This window comes from Falco biarmicus, chromosome 7 (genome assembly GCF_023638135.1).
Source record: "Falco biarmicus isolate bFalBia1 chromosome 7, bFalBia1.pri, whole genome shotgun sequence".
Taxonomy (NCBI): domain Eukaryota; kingdom Metazoa; phylum Chordata; class Aves; order Falconiformes; family Falconidae; genus Falco; species Falco biarmicus.
This window is the reverse complement of record NC_079294.1, coordinates 2543982-2557332: the sequence shown is the minus strand read 5'-3', so window position 1 is coordinate 2557332 and position 13351 is coordinate 2543982. Positions and strand designations below refer to the sequence as shown.

General features: G+C 41.5%; 1 protein-coding gene across 8 annotated transcripts in view; it reads left to right on the top strand.

Moving 5' to 3' along the window:
* The window catches only part of PHF21A (PHD finger protein 21A), a 132845-nt gene that overhangs the window by 98371 nt on the left and 21123 nt on the right, over positions 1–13351 (top strand). For 6 of the 8 annotated variants that reach the window (XM_056347371.1, XM_056347372.1, XM_056347366.1 and 3 more), the window contains 3 exons: positions 6705–6905; positions 10571–10825; positions 12592–12678. In XM_056347371.1, coding sequence (XP_056203346.1) covers positions 6705–6905; positions 10571–10825; positions 12592–12678 — 543 coding nt within the window. The remainder of the gene's footprint in view (positions 1–6704; positions 6906–10570; positions 10826–12591; positions 12679–13351) is intronic. The other 2 variants (XM_056347373.1, XM_056347374.1) reach the window with 1 other exon arrangement.

Here is a 13351-nt window from a genome sequence, read left to right as displayed (position 1 = left end):
ACCCTTGTTTCATTCTGCACAATCTAGGTGGCTTCCCCCGCCCCCCCCCCCCCCCAAGAGATAACCCCCGAAATAGACAAATGGAGGTGAAACAATACGGAGACGGGCAAGATAAAATTAAAAAGAGCACTTTTTCCGTGGTAGTCAGCAGTTTAATTTTTTCATTTCTTCAGCCTTTTCATGTTGAGGTGATCCCCACCTCCTTTGACCAGTTTGTATTTGCACTCTGAAGTGTTTCTGGGAAGCAGAAAAACATAAACCAAATCAAATCTTTCCAAATCTTGTCAAATTTAAAAAAATATAATTTCATTCCTTTCATTCCATTCCTCCTTAATTACATTCAAAGTACTGCACTTAACTGTTTTTCCCGTTCTGTTGTCACACACTTAATTCTCAATTCATTAATTGCTTCATTGTTTAATTATTGTAGCTGTTCTTACAAGTTTCTTTCCATTAACATAAGTACTGGGCTAAGAAGGTAGATACTACATTTCTTTAATACATAAGCTGCAGGAAAACGTATGTGTGTGGCTCCTACTAGTTCAGTCTCTGTTCCCTACATTGTGCAAGACTAAAAATTCTACGAGAAGACAGTGATGCATAAGGCATTTCACGGTACAACATTCCCTTCCAAAAATTAATTGGTCTGATGGTGCTGCAAACAGTAAAAGACACGGTACTGAAAATAAAGCAATCAAGAAGTCACATAAAACAGAATGGCACAGCAGCTATTTTTGGTCATTTTCATTTATAATTCTAGCTATATTTAAGGAAAAAAAAAAGGCATTCTCCCCCGTTAAGAATGAAGGAATGAATATTATTTTCAGAACTTACATAATTCACTTCTGAATGATTTCCAGCAACTTCAAGCGGTGTTTCTCATAAAGGAAAAATCCCACATTCTTTTCTGAAGTACTTGTTCATGTGTGAACTGTGTGTATTTGTTTCAGAATCACACCTATAGTAATTATTGTAAATAGTCTAAAATATAATGAAGTGTAGTAAGTTTACCAGCATTTTTAATGGCAAAAGTACTTCTCACATCATGCCAATGGTACATAACGGTATTTATCTGACAAAATGTCAAAGTAATTTTTATGGAATGAAGATTTTTTTAAAATTGTTTTACACTCCAGGTGTTGGCAGTGCAGCTGTTGACTGGGTATGCTGGTGTGCTTAGATACCTGTGTATTTAACAAATGCTTAAAAAAAAAAAAAAAAGTTTTTGAACTGTAAAAGGAAATGGTGCACATTTCGTTAATGATGCCCAGTCAGGCATTAAGTGAGAGGCGGAGGTGGTTCCCTGTCCCACTGCTGTGTTCCCATTCCGCACACAGGCACCCTGCCCCAGAGGCTTTGCTGACTGAAAGATTCTAATGCTGCTTTGATGACATTTAAGAAGTAGAAGAATGTACCATGCTTCTTCCTTGGAATAAAATTCTAATTTAGTTTGTTTAGATTTTTTTCATTGGTGGAAAGATCTGGGTATGAATGAGGCACAGGCAGAAGTGCAAAATTTCATAAAAATCTAGGATGACGACAGAAATAGCTGAACACGTTTCTATAGTCCTTTGATCGTTCTTTCAATGGAATTCAAGTTGTTTTGTAGAACAGGTTTTTTTTCCTCACTGGTGTAGATTCTGCGTCATCAATTTCTATAATAAGATTTCACTTTTTTAAATTTGAGATACTGTGTTAAAGCACTAGATGAGCGTACACTTACTCTCCTCACTGGTACTCTTTCCACTCCTAAATTCCGCTCCCCAAATTCACCCTCTTCGCAGGTCCAAGACTAACTGTGCCAGGGATCCACAATCTTTTAGCTTCTTTCTGCCACAGAAGTTTTGCTGTCTTTGTGTTCTGTTGAAAAGCAGGGGTATTTCACTTGTCTTTGGGTAGCAACAGGGGCTGGGGCTGGGAAGGAGAGGGGAAGGAGGCTGGAACGGGAGACTGCAGAGCAGTGAAATTCCCTCCATCCTCCCTGCTCCCTAGTTGGAGCTTATTTGAAATCCGTATTTTCTCTTACCATTTCCTTCGCAGCAGTTGGCAACTTTCATATCCTAGAGAAAATTTCTTGGTTGTAGGAGGGAACAGGTAGCAGGGCATCCATAATATAGCTGACTTCCCAGAATCGGTGGAGCAGGAAAGCGGGTCACTAGTAAGCGGGTAAGCAATTCAAACCACATCAGCTTTGGTTTTGTGATATAAACACTGTGCATTGCGAGGCTGGTTAGTACTTTACTTTTGTCTCATTTTTAGACTATTTTTAAATTTTAATTTTTATAGATTTTTGAAGTTTAAAAGCAGACTGTCCTTGAGGTATGTGTGCTTTTCTGCATGTGTTCCCCAGATGAAGAAAATGTGTCACCAAACATAAAAAGGGATCTAGTATTTTAAAAATCACTGTACTCTGAGAACTACTTTGATTGCTTGATTGCTTAAAATTAAAATCACAGTTAGCTAATAATGTTATACTTAAACCTTACTAAGCCTGCAGTTTGCTCCAAGGACCTTCCTTATCTTATAGCAACATATTCATGATAGTTTTTTATATAAGCACAGAGAAGACACCTTTTGACATGGACATATGGCCAATAGGATGTAGAGGCAGATCTTCTGCTTAATCAAACCAAAATAATCTTCTAACGCCGTGTTAGGATCTGGCCTGTGGCATGAATGAGAAGGTGGTATCACTAAATGTCACGATATTGATTACAATTATTACCTTTAAGAAAGGGTCATATGAGATGTCTAGGGCTGTGTGAACTCGGTGGTGTGAACGGTTCTTGATGAGACTGGTGATAAAGATGTCAAGGCAGCAGGAGCTCTGCGGTCGTGTACTACGCTTACGGGGCACTGTTCGGCAAATGGATTTTGAAGTAGCCTGACAGTAGCTGTTGCCGAGAGCTAGCAGGTACTTTTGGGGGAGAATGCAGTTTGGAAGAAAGGATGTGATCATTCGTTTCTTCCACCTTCTGTACGTAAAGAGAGGATCGGCATTCGGCTTTGAGGAAAATTCAGTAAACTTGAAAGACAAATGCTTTTCATCCGTTTGTAGTGCTGCTGGAGAAGAAGCTATTTTGGCAATATGGGGCGAGTTAGAGCTTTGACATGCAGAAAACTATTCTGTTCTGTTTGTGATGATGTGTTTATGATTGAGTCAATCCCAATTTAAATTTTTTAAGTTGTCAGTGAAAATTAAATTACGTCGTCTTAAATAAGAGTGGGAAGGAAAAATGGCAATGATTACATTTAAAGAATTAGGAATATTTCTGAACACTTCTGTGATACTTTCCGATAACCTCCGTCTCCCTGGCACTCGGCCTCTGAGGCACATAGCTGGGGCTTCATACCAGCTGTGGCATGTTCCAGTCATGCACGTCGTACTTCCTGCAGCACAAGCTGCCTTCAAAATGCATTATGAACAGTCAAATATGAGAAACAAATGTCAGATACACTTGTAATGAAGTATCGAGTCTGACGGTAGGCAAGAGTTTCTCTCACGCTGCCCTCCCCTTCAACCCCCTGCGACACGAGGCTGTGCTGGCATCGCAGCGGGCAGGCACGTGCCGGGGCGGCCACAGAGCATCGGTCCCAGCCGGCTGAGCCACACGGCCTCGCCGCAGTGGGGGCTGAGCCGGGCAGGGGGGCACGGCCCCGGGCAGCGCTGGAACGGGGTGCAGGGCTGCACTGCCTGCCTCCGGCCCTGCAGCCCCCACAGTCTCCTCTGCTGGTGCTAATTAAGCAAAGCAACTTAGAAATACGTTGTTCGGAGTCTCCCACTTGGTAACTACCAACAAACAGACGATCCCAGCAGTCTTGCAGAGAGTGGAATGATTTCTGTAGTTTCAGTGTGGTATTTTTACTGACAGTTGGTAGAAGCAGATTAATAAACTGCGTAAGCAATTGGCATGCGCTGCAAACTTCAGTTTTACTCTCTGAATCTTAAAAGCATTAGATGTTTGTTCCAATTTAATATCTGCATAATGGATATGGATGGCAGGATATGCTGCTGCCAGGCAGCTCTCAGCAGCCTCTAACAGGCTAGCGTAGACTTCCAGAGCAACGGCGTTTTTCCACTCACGTTATCCATCTTGTGCCAAATGTGCTGAGCTTCGGTTTTTGCACAAGGCACTAATAAAAGTTGTGCTTCAGCCCTGCTTTTCAGCGGCTCCGCACCCCATGTTTGGGCCCGGGGGTGGGACAGGCAGTGTGTGAAGCACCGTGACTCACCTCGCTCCTGCTCCCTGCTCCCGTCCTCGCTGGCTCTCGCCCTGCCGGAGCAGTATGGCCAAGGAGCCCTCCAGCCTGCCTCTCCCTCTCCTCTTGCACACTCTCTCTCTCTCTCTTTTTTTTTTTTTTTAAATCCTTTCGCTAATGTTCCTCCCATTGTAAAGAACAAGATGGAAACGAATTCTTGGCCCGTTGCTGCTGATTTCCTCCCGTTAGGGAATCAGTAGAAGAGCACGATTATCACTGAATTCCATACAGGCAGCTGTGGAAGACAAAACCTCCCTTCCTGTTCACGGCGGGTACAGTAATCCTTTAGCCTCCTGTGCAGTGTCTGTGCAGTCCATTTTTTGGCAGGTATTCCATAGGCATGTTGCATTATTTCCTCTCCTGCTTTGCTCTGTTCTCCTCACCTCCCCCTCGGGTTACTCTCTGGAAATGTTTTTTCAGCTCGTGTATCTGCTTGCTGACATGGCACTTTGGTTTGCATGTTAACGTGGTTGATCTTTTCAGAAAGCAATTTTAAATGATTGTTCAGTTATTACATATATGAATGAGCTGATAGACACAGGCCATTTAAAACTCTGTAAAATATCTGAATTAGAAAAATGCCTTCTACGCTCCTATTGTTTTCTCCTTGTTGTAGAAGGGAACAGACAATTTACAGCTTTTAGGCTTTCACAGCTTTTAGCACTTTTCTGGGTGCAGCATAACGTGGCTCCTTCACGCTGCTGTCCGTTACCAGCTCCCTGAATTTTTGGTGAGGCTGGGTCTTTGTTTCTCTTGTCATCAGAGCTGAGCGTGCATCCCCAGCCAGGGCTGTAGGTTTTGCAGAAGCCGGGCAGTCCTCCTTCTGTACACCTCTGAGTCACTGAATTCAGTCTTTTCTAAAAAGGTCAGTCATGAGCTCACACATTTCAGCCTTATGAAGCAGGGGTGGGGGGGGGGGCGGGTTGTTGCTTGTGTGTTTTATTTGGTTTTTTAAAGTTCCAGTTCTCAAATCTGCCCGTTTGGGACTCTGCACCTTTTGTTATCTTCTTCTGGGCTAGAGGTACATGTTCAGCATGTGAGGCACCACGCAGTTTTAACTCATCATAAGCAAGATACTTGGAATCAAAAGTCTACAGTATGCCCACAAGAACTATGCAGAGAACAGGTATCATATCAGCTCAGAATTTCATAACCCTGCATGAAAGAAATTTGAGGGAAAAAATTGTTTCAGTTGGTTATAAATAACTGGATTGGTTTTGGTTGTTTTTTTTTTTAGCTCCCTCTCTCTGTTTTGTGCTGTGTCTTAATACTAGTGCTTCAAAACAAAAACTGAAACATTTGATATTGTCAGAAAGTTTTTTTCTTTTCCTTTCTGTGTAAGTGGACCTGCTCGGGATAGCCTGCTGTCAGCACCTGCCTCTGGCAGAGGTTTCCTCACTAGAGCTTTCTCAGTTGAGCCCCTACCACATCTGGTGACTTCATTGTCCTCTTCTGAAGCCAACCTTGTTGCACAACTGTTCCGGAGTACGCATAGGCTCTTGATCAAGGGCACTTAAGTATCTATCTAAATCTTTTTAATCTCTCCTAATTTGGGGGTGGCTCGAGTGTAGGAAAAAATGTCTGTTTTCTATCATGCCCACAAAAGGCAAAAAAAGTCTTGTGGTGTTTTCACCCCTGTCCACATCGAAGTATAACGTGAACATAAATTGTGAGCCCTTATCACCCGTGTGGAGACATGGCATCTTATCCCGCAGGTCGCCTGGTCTGCTCTTAAATCTGTTGTGTTACCGTCTGAATATCCACAATGGCTACCAGAAGAAATTTCCTTCTTAAATAATTAGACTTTCGTGGAAGCGATAATGCAATAGGAAGCCTTTAAGCTGGGAGAAATAAATCTGTGCCGTTCCCTTCCCATGTAGGCAGCCCTGTCTAGTTTTCTTTCAGGTGACAATAATAACTGAATGGAATGAGCACACACATCCATGCCCTTCCCATTCCCCACTTTGCACTCAAACTCGCCATCTCTCCACTCAGTTTCGATGCCTGGTACGAAATGGCATCCCCGTTGCCCTGAAGTCAGCCCTGAGGCTTCAGCCTGCAGTCCTTTTTCGTCCCTGGTCAGGAGCGGTGCGTGTCTGAAGGAGTCAGGAACCTTGGAATCTGAATGCTAACGCATCTCACATGAATGCAGCTTAATGAGGTCTTGCCACAGTTTGTGAATAGGCTGAATTTTGGTGGGTGGGTTTCTGTGAGGACAGTGAGGTCACGCTGTTGGGCAGCTCTACTCCTCTGTGGCCTTTTTTGACACTGTGCCTATTAAATAACACCAATACTTAAAATTCCAAAAGGAGAAATCCCACTAAGATTTTGAGCAGTTCTTTATTTACATTAAATAAATGTAACTTTAGGTGTCACTGTCTTCTCTAATACGTGCAGCTAAATAACTGTCATCATTTCTGGTTTTGTTTTTGTTTATCTGGTAGAAAAGAGTGGTGGAACAGCTTCGAAAGAATTTGATAGTGAAGCAGGAACAGCCAGACAGTAAGTTTCAAATACAGCCATTGGCACAGTCAGAAAACAAACTACAGACACCACAGCCTCAACCACTACAACAGCTACAGCAACATCACCATCAACAGCAGCAGCAGTCTACTGCACCCTCTCCAAATGTGATTGGATCACAGGTAAAAGCCTCTACAGTAATTATTTTCCTTGCTAAAGGTAAAGTTCACAGGACAAATAAAATATTAAAAAAAGCTCAGAGAGAAAATTGCAAACTTTCACTTATGCACATGAGTATACCAATATGAGTTTCTCCTTCTATGCAGATGCAGATATGGGTCTTGTGGGTTTTTTTGGCAATAACCTCCTATCTGAGTAGAAAAAATCAGGTAGTGTTTAAAAGTTGAATCATAACCTCGCAGAGAAGAAGGGTGGCAGTATCACCTTTCTTAAAAATAAATGGAAGTTCAGCAAATGAACCTATCTTCCGTAGGTGCAAGAAAGATCGTCTGTCCATACCCGGTAGGTCTCAAGAAATAGTAAAGACTTTACACATGAGGTGTGTGATTTAAATACTTCATTTTTAAAAGACTAACAACGCCCACTGTTTCAGTGAACAAAATGTAAGAGAACGGTTCCCTCTTCTTCCTGCTTGGTTCTTTTAAATCCAATGTAACTCGTATCGTATAATACTTACCTGAGTTTGCTGTGTTAATGGCAACGTTTGAGTTTTAGAAAGTAGTGTCTTCATTGGGAGGGTACACTGAATTTCGGTACGGTATAGGATTAGAGATATAATCCCAGCACTCACCAGAGAAAGTGGCCTGCTTCTGCTGACAGGGGAATTCCAAGTTTCTCCTGTTCAAATATTTAGAATCCCCAAAGTGTGCTAATAAAACAGCTAGAAAGCGCAGGGAGGTGTTTTGTAAAAAGAAGTGTATGTGAGGTCTTTTTTCCTGTTGATGCAGTCTCAGCTGCTCCTGTTTGCCTGGGTAGGCAGATGTCAGGAGTCACCTGTGAAGTTTACTTTCTGCACGTTGCAGTGAATCACAGCCACAGCTCTGACCGCTTGTGATTCTTGTCTTCCCTTTTCCTGGAAGCAGAGGAGGGGAGAAATGTTAGCTCTCTCATGAACGCAGCAAACTGTTTTGGATGTGCTCTGAAAATGTGTTTGTGAGGCTTAGGTAGTTGTATTCTTGAGAAAACTGAAGAAATGGAGCAAACTTAACTAAGCAAAAGATGTTTGTGAGTAGCAACATCAATATCAAAGTTTAAACAGAACGAAGTAGTAAATATTACTGTGTCCTAGAATATTTCTAGGCAAACAATGGATCACTCTCTGCTGTATCACCAGTCTTTGTTTTCCAGCCAGGGAATATGACTGCAAAAGCAGTTTCACGTGTTTCTCCGTATCCCACACTTGGCATTTATGCATTAACTTCCAGGTCATCTCCTGGGTTGTAAAAATTGAGGTTTTGTTCAAAGTTAAAGAGCCCTCTAGTGAAACAGTCAAAAAACTGCTACACCCTTCTGACTATCACTGATACAGTTGTACTTGGACAGTAATTACAAACTCAAAGGCAGGTCATCCTCTCATCTGAATAAATAAGCCAGCTTTTATCCTTAACACTTTCATATTTTTATTTATGTTGGTATAATTCTGAAGTAACCTCCCTTTCTTCTGTACACATCTTGCATCTAAGATTGTGCCTCTGTCCTGTTGCCCCTCAATCTCTTTCAGCAAAGAGAAGTCAAATCTTTTGTCTCTCTAGAAGGTGTTTTGGTGCCTGCTTTTGTAAATAATACATCTTTCAAGGCTGTGTCAGTAAAGTCAGTGCTTTCAGTGGTTATTTTCAGAGTAATTCAATTTAGGAATCAGCGTATATATGCTGCCTTAATAGTGACATTTTAATATACTTAATATAGTCCAGTAAGAAGGGCTTTTTAAATCTTCATAGAGCACCAAGCCTGCTAAAAGGTCATATTATTGCAGTGTTATTATGTGAAATAATGCAGACTTACTATGAATGCCACTTCAGTATGAATTCATGCATTGAAAACTTTTTAGAATAAGCAAGGTAATTAATGCTCAGCACAGTAACAGGGATCTTCAAGCTTTGTGATCTGCTGACATCTTTAGTATTTACAGACCTAATAGAACCCCTTGAAAGAGTCACAGTCTTGTATTACATGATTGATTACACTTTTCTTTAAAATGTTTATGGATGAATGTAATGCTTGTGAAAATGATACCATGTTACATCTCATTGGAAAAGCTTGAATAATGTTACTGCATTAGGGGAACGGAGCCTCTTGCCCTGGAGAAGGTGCAGCAGAGGTCGATAAGGTCTTGTATCACGGATGAAAAGTTAAGGGAATTGTTCATGTTGCAACAAGGAGAAGTTAATAACGTCTGGATCTTGTATAAATGTATAAAATTGAAGCATGAATTATCCTTTGATTTGGCATTGTACAGTGTTTGAATTTTTTTCACACTTGTGCATAATTTACAGTTAGGGGATGTAGTTTAGGCGTTACGAAATTAGAGGTGTGAAGGTAAACCGTTTTTGTTTAAGGAGATGATATTGGTGAAAATACTGAAGAATCCAGCTGGAAATACTTTATTAGAAGGAAGAGAAAGGTCTTGTGCAATTAAAAGCAAGCAGTCTAAATCAGGCATGTTCAGAACATGAAAAAAGACTGCCTGATCCCTAGTTCTCCATTTTTTCCTGTTGTAGAGCCTAGTGCTGACATCAGGAGGGAGTGGTGGTTATTTCATGCTAAGAGCATTTGATCATGCCACTGACTGTTCTGAAGGTGCGGTGCCATTGGTACAACAGCTTTTTTTACACCAAAGAAAAAAGAAATAAGCTCACTTGGCATTCAGTTGGGTGTCACTTGTCGTGAGCTTTCTGTGTACGTTGTGTTCTGGTTTTATATGGGCACTCTCTTGCCTTGTTGCTTTTTGAAAGAGATCCGCAGTTGTCCATTGCCCTTAACATCTTAGAAGACAGTACATTTTAAAAACAAAATGGTGAAATTATAGTTGTTTTAACTTTGGAGTTTGTGGGCATAGTGTATTCAGGCATTTCAGGTAAATGCTGGCATTGAGTCGAAACCAACTCTCTTTAAACAAGCGAAGAGCAATCATGACATGACATATATGTTCCAAACCCAGCCCATTCTACAGAAGTTAAATATAATTGCCTGCAGCTGGGGAGACTAACGGCCAGCTCTTACACCTTCAGAGCAGCTCTACTGATATTCTCAGGAAAGAAAGTTAAAGGCTAAATAACTGTATGTGTGGCTAAAGCTAAACTTTGGGATAGCCAAAATCAAAATATGTTTCTGTTCTTAAAGAAACCAATTAATGAATGGGGTTTTTTTCCCTCTTCTCCTGATTGTGAGGATCTCTGTAAACAAAGTTTTCATTTGAATATTTGAGTTTTAGTTGGTGAGAAGCGAGTTTGCTGGTATGTTTCAGAAACCTCCACCTTATAGGTCTGATATTGACAGTACGTGTTTGGAAGTAACGTGAAACTAAAAGGTCCAAAAATACATATGCCACTAGTTACACTTAATTGTCGTTTTCTCAGGAATTTCTTTTGAATCGGTCTGTAATGCTGCAGATGATTAAAGCAGACCCAACAGGTGCCTCAAACATGAATCCTTTCTAGCTATCCAGTTTCCAGAGGCGTAAGATGATGTGCTTGTCTGAACAGTAGGTAGTTAGACTCGGTGCTGCCTTTTCTTTCTCTAGCTGTCTATTGTTTCTAGCTAACCAGCCCACATCCTGTCTGATATGAAGTGTCTCTGTCTCTTACAGTGTATTTTCTGTTTCCTTTAGAAAACTGTAACTACAGCTTCTATGATCACCACTAAGACACTACCTCTCGTCTTGAAAGCAGCAACTGCGACCATGCCTGCCTCTGTTGTGGGTCAGAGACCTACCATTGCTATGGTTACTGCTATCAACAACAATCAGAAAGCGGTCCTCAGCACTGATGCACAGAATGCACCAGTCAACCTCCAGACAACAAATAAGGTCACTGGGCCAGGAGCTGAGGCAGTCCAAATAGTGGCAAAAAACACAGTAACTTTGGTAAGCGTTTCATATGTGTGCCCTGCAGATGTGTGGGGGTTTGGTTTACAAGAGGACTGTTGGGGAAAAAAATAATCACACTGGGGTTTGCACAGAAAGGAAAATAGTAGGGACATGTCGTGAGTCTTCACTAGTAAACATTGTTAAAATCATAGTCCAAGAAAATCATTTGCTCTCTACATGGGTTGTTACTAATGTTTTGCTTAACAGAATTAAATCAGTGCTGTCATCACCTCTGTGTAAAGCTTCCCCTGTCAGTAGTTGTTAGTCCTGGGGAAATGCCACTGGTTTCACCCCTACCTAATCTATGTGGCTGTGTTTTGCAGAATTCTTAGTCTTTTCTTTGGCAGTGGTGATGTCAGACTTTCTTCATTTGATCAGTTTGGGTCTTCATCTTAGATTTTTTTTTTGAGTCAGTCTCATGCCCTTTGCGTGATGAAGTCTCTGGTGTTAGAGACATCACTTAACTCTGCCCACTACCATGTCTTCACTCACTGCTTCTTCATACATATATACAGATCCTGTTGCTTTAAGCATGTATTTTGGAAAGTGCTTTAGTTATATCACACAGAATAGTTAGCCACCTAGAAATAAAAGCAGCAATGTTTTAGAATTGGGTTGTATGGGCTTCTTGGTCTGGGAACCAGGAGTTGTATAGCATCATGACAGGGAAATTTTGCTTCTGGAGTAAAGGCTAAGGCTTCACTAAACATTTATCTTTATTAAAAAATGCAGTTTAATAATACAAATGGAAGTAATTTTGCTTCCTAATGGGGCATATGTTTGCAATCAGAATAGAGAAGACTATTTGAGGAGAGTTTTTTTCTACGGTTATCTTTTCCTGTGCCATCCGTTGCACCACTCTCATCTGTCCTTTATATCTGTGCTTCATTTCTTTGCTCAATAACTTAATTCGGTCTGGGGAGGTGATTCTGTTTTAATAATAGTCCATGATTTATGTTTCTGTAGCAAATTTCATCAAAAATCTCAGAGTTATTTTCCCAAGCATTAATTAATCGGTATAGGACCTTTTTGAAGTAAATTGCAATCTTTTGTGGGTGGACAGAAGTACAGAAGGCTGGAAGCTAACCTGGATGTTAATTTCAGGGAATGTCACCAGGTACTCAACTTAGGGTAGCTAGTAGTGCTATTCAGAGGTTAATCGTGTGGCAGCTCCATCTGACTGCTTTCAAACAGGCAAGTACTTAGGATGCCTTCAAGTGAGGTCTTAAATGTTTCAAATGAGCGGCCTACTTTTGGAATTTTCAAGTTGTGTGTTAAGAGCCCCTCACAGTGTCATTAATATTGCTAAAAGAGTTGTAACTTCCAGATCTTTTATATTTGTGTGAGATGCTTTTGTTCTCCTGTGTGCCATTCAGCATGAAAGGACAGTGGTTCATATAGTGGGCATCAAAGTCTTGGTTATTTTTTTCGGTTTGTCGTAAAGCCGATTTTTAATTATTAAAACAAATAGGATTTTTTGTTATCTTCAAATGAAATGGGTTTAGATTGCAGAGCACAGTAGTTAGTACAGTTGACCTAAAAGGAAAGATGCCTTCAATATATGGAGCAAGGTGTGTAGGAACAGGCAAGTAACATTAGCGCTGTCTTTAATGTATTTCTAATGAGGACCCTGTTACTGTGAAAAATTATTTACAAAGTGGAAAACCGGGGACATCAGGTCTGAAAATACATTGGGGATGTTGATTCTGTTGAACAACTTTGAAGCTATTTTCCTCTTACTGAATTCTCTTACCTTCTTACAGCAGGTTCAGGCTACGCCTCAGCCCATAAAAGTGCCGCAGTTCATCCCTCCTCCCAGACTTACTCCTCGTCCAAATTTTCTTCCACAGGTGAGTGTACAGAGAGCAAGCAATAGAAGAAGGAACTTAATTATAGCATAGATAGGAGATACTTTCCGTGAGCATAATTTTTGTCAGTGTTTATTGGTGACCTGGTGGAGGAGACAATTCATCCTTAACGTGTTTACGGATGATGCCAGATCTGAGGGTGCAGCCAGTACTGGAGGGCAGCGCTGACGTTCCAGGGGCCCTAGGCAGGACAGAGGAATGGGCCAGCAGGAACCTCTTGAGCTTCAGCACAGAAAAAGGCAAAGTACCGCACCTGGAATGGACGGAATAACCCCTGCGTTGGCACAGGCTGGGGACTGGCTGGCGAGCAGCGCTGCTTCAAAGGTCTTGGTTGACAGTAGGTAAAGCAGCGGTGTGCCCTGGCAGCGTATTGGGCTGTACCGACAGGACCACAGCCAGGAGATTAAGGGAAGAGATTATCCACCTTTCCTCAGCCATCACAAACTGGGAACTGATATACAGTGTGCAGTTTTGGACCCCCTGGTTGATAAATTTGAATGAGTCGAGGGGAGGAAGGCCACTAAGGTGTCTAGAGGGCAGGAATATATGACCTGCAAGGGGAGGCTGAGGGATGTGGGCTTGCTCAGTTTTGGAGAAGAGGTTTTGGGGACAGCCTAGCAGCAGCTTTATTTCCAATATCAACAAGGAAGTTAAC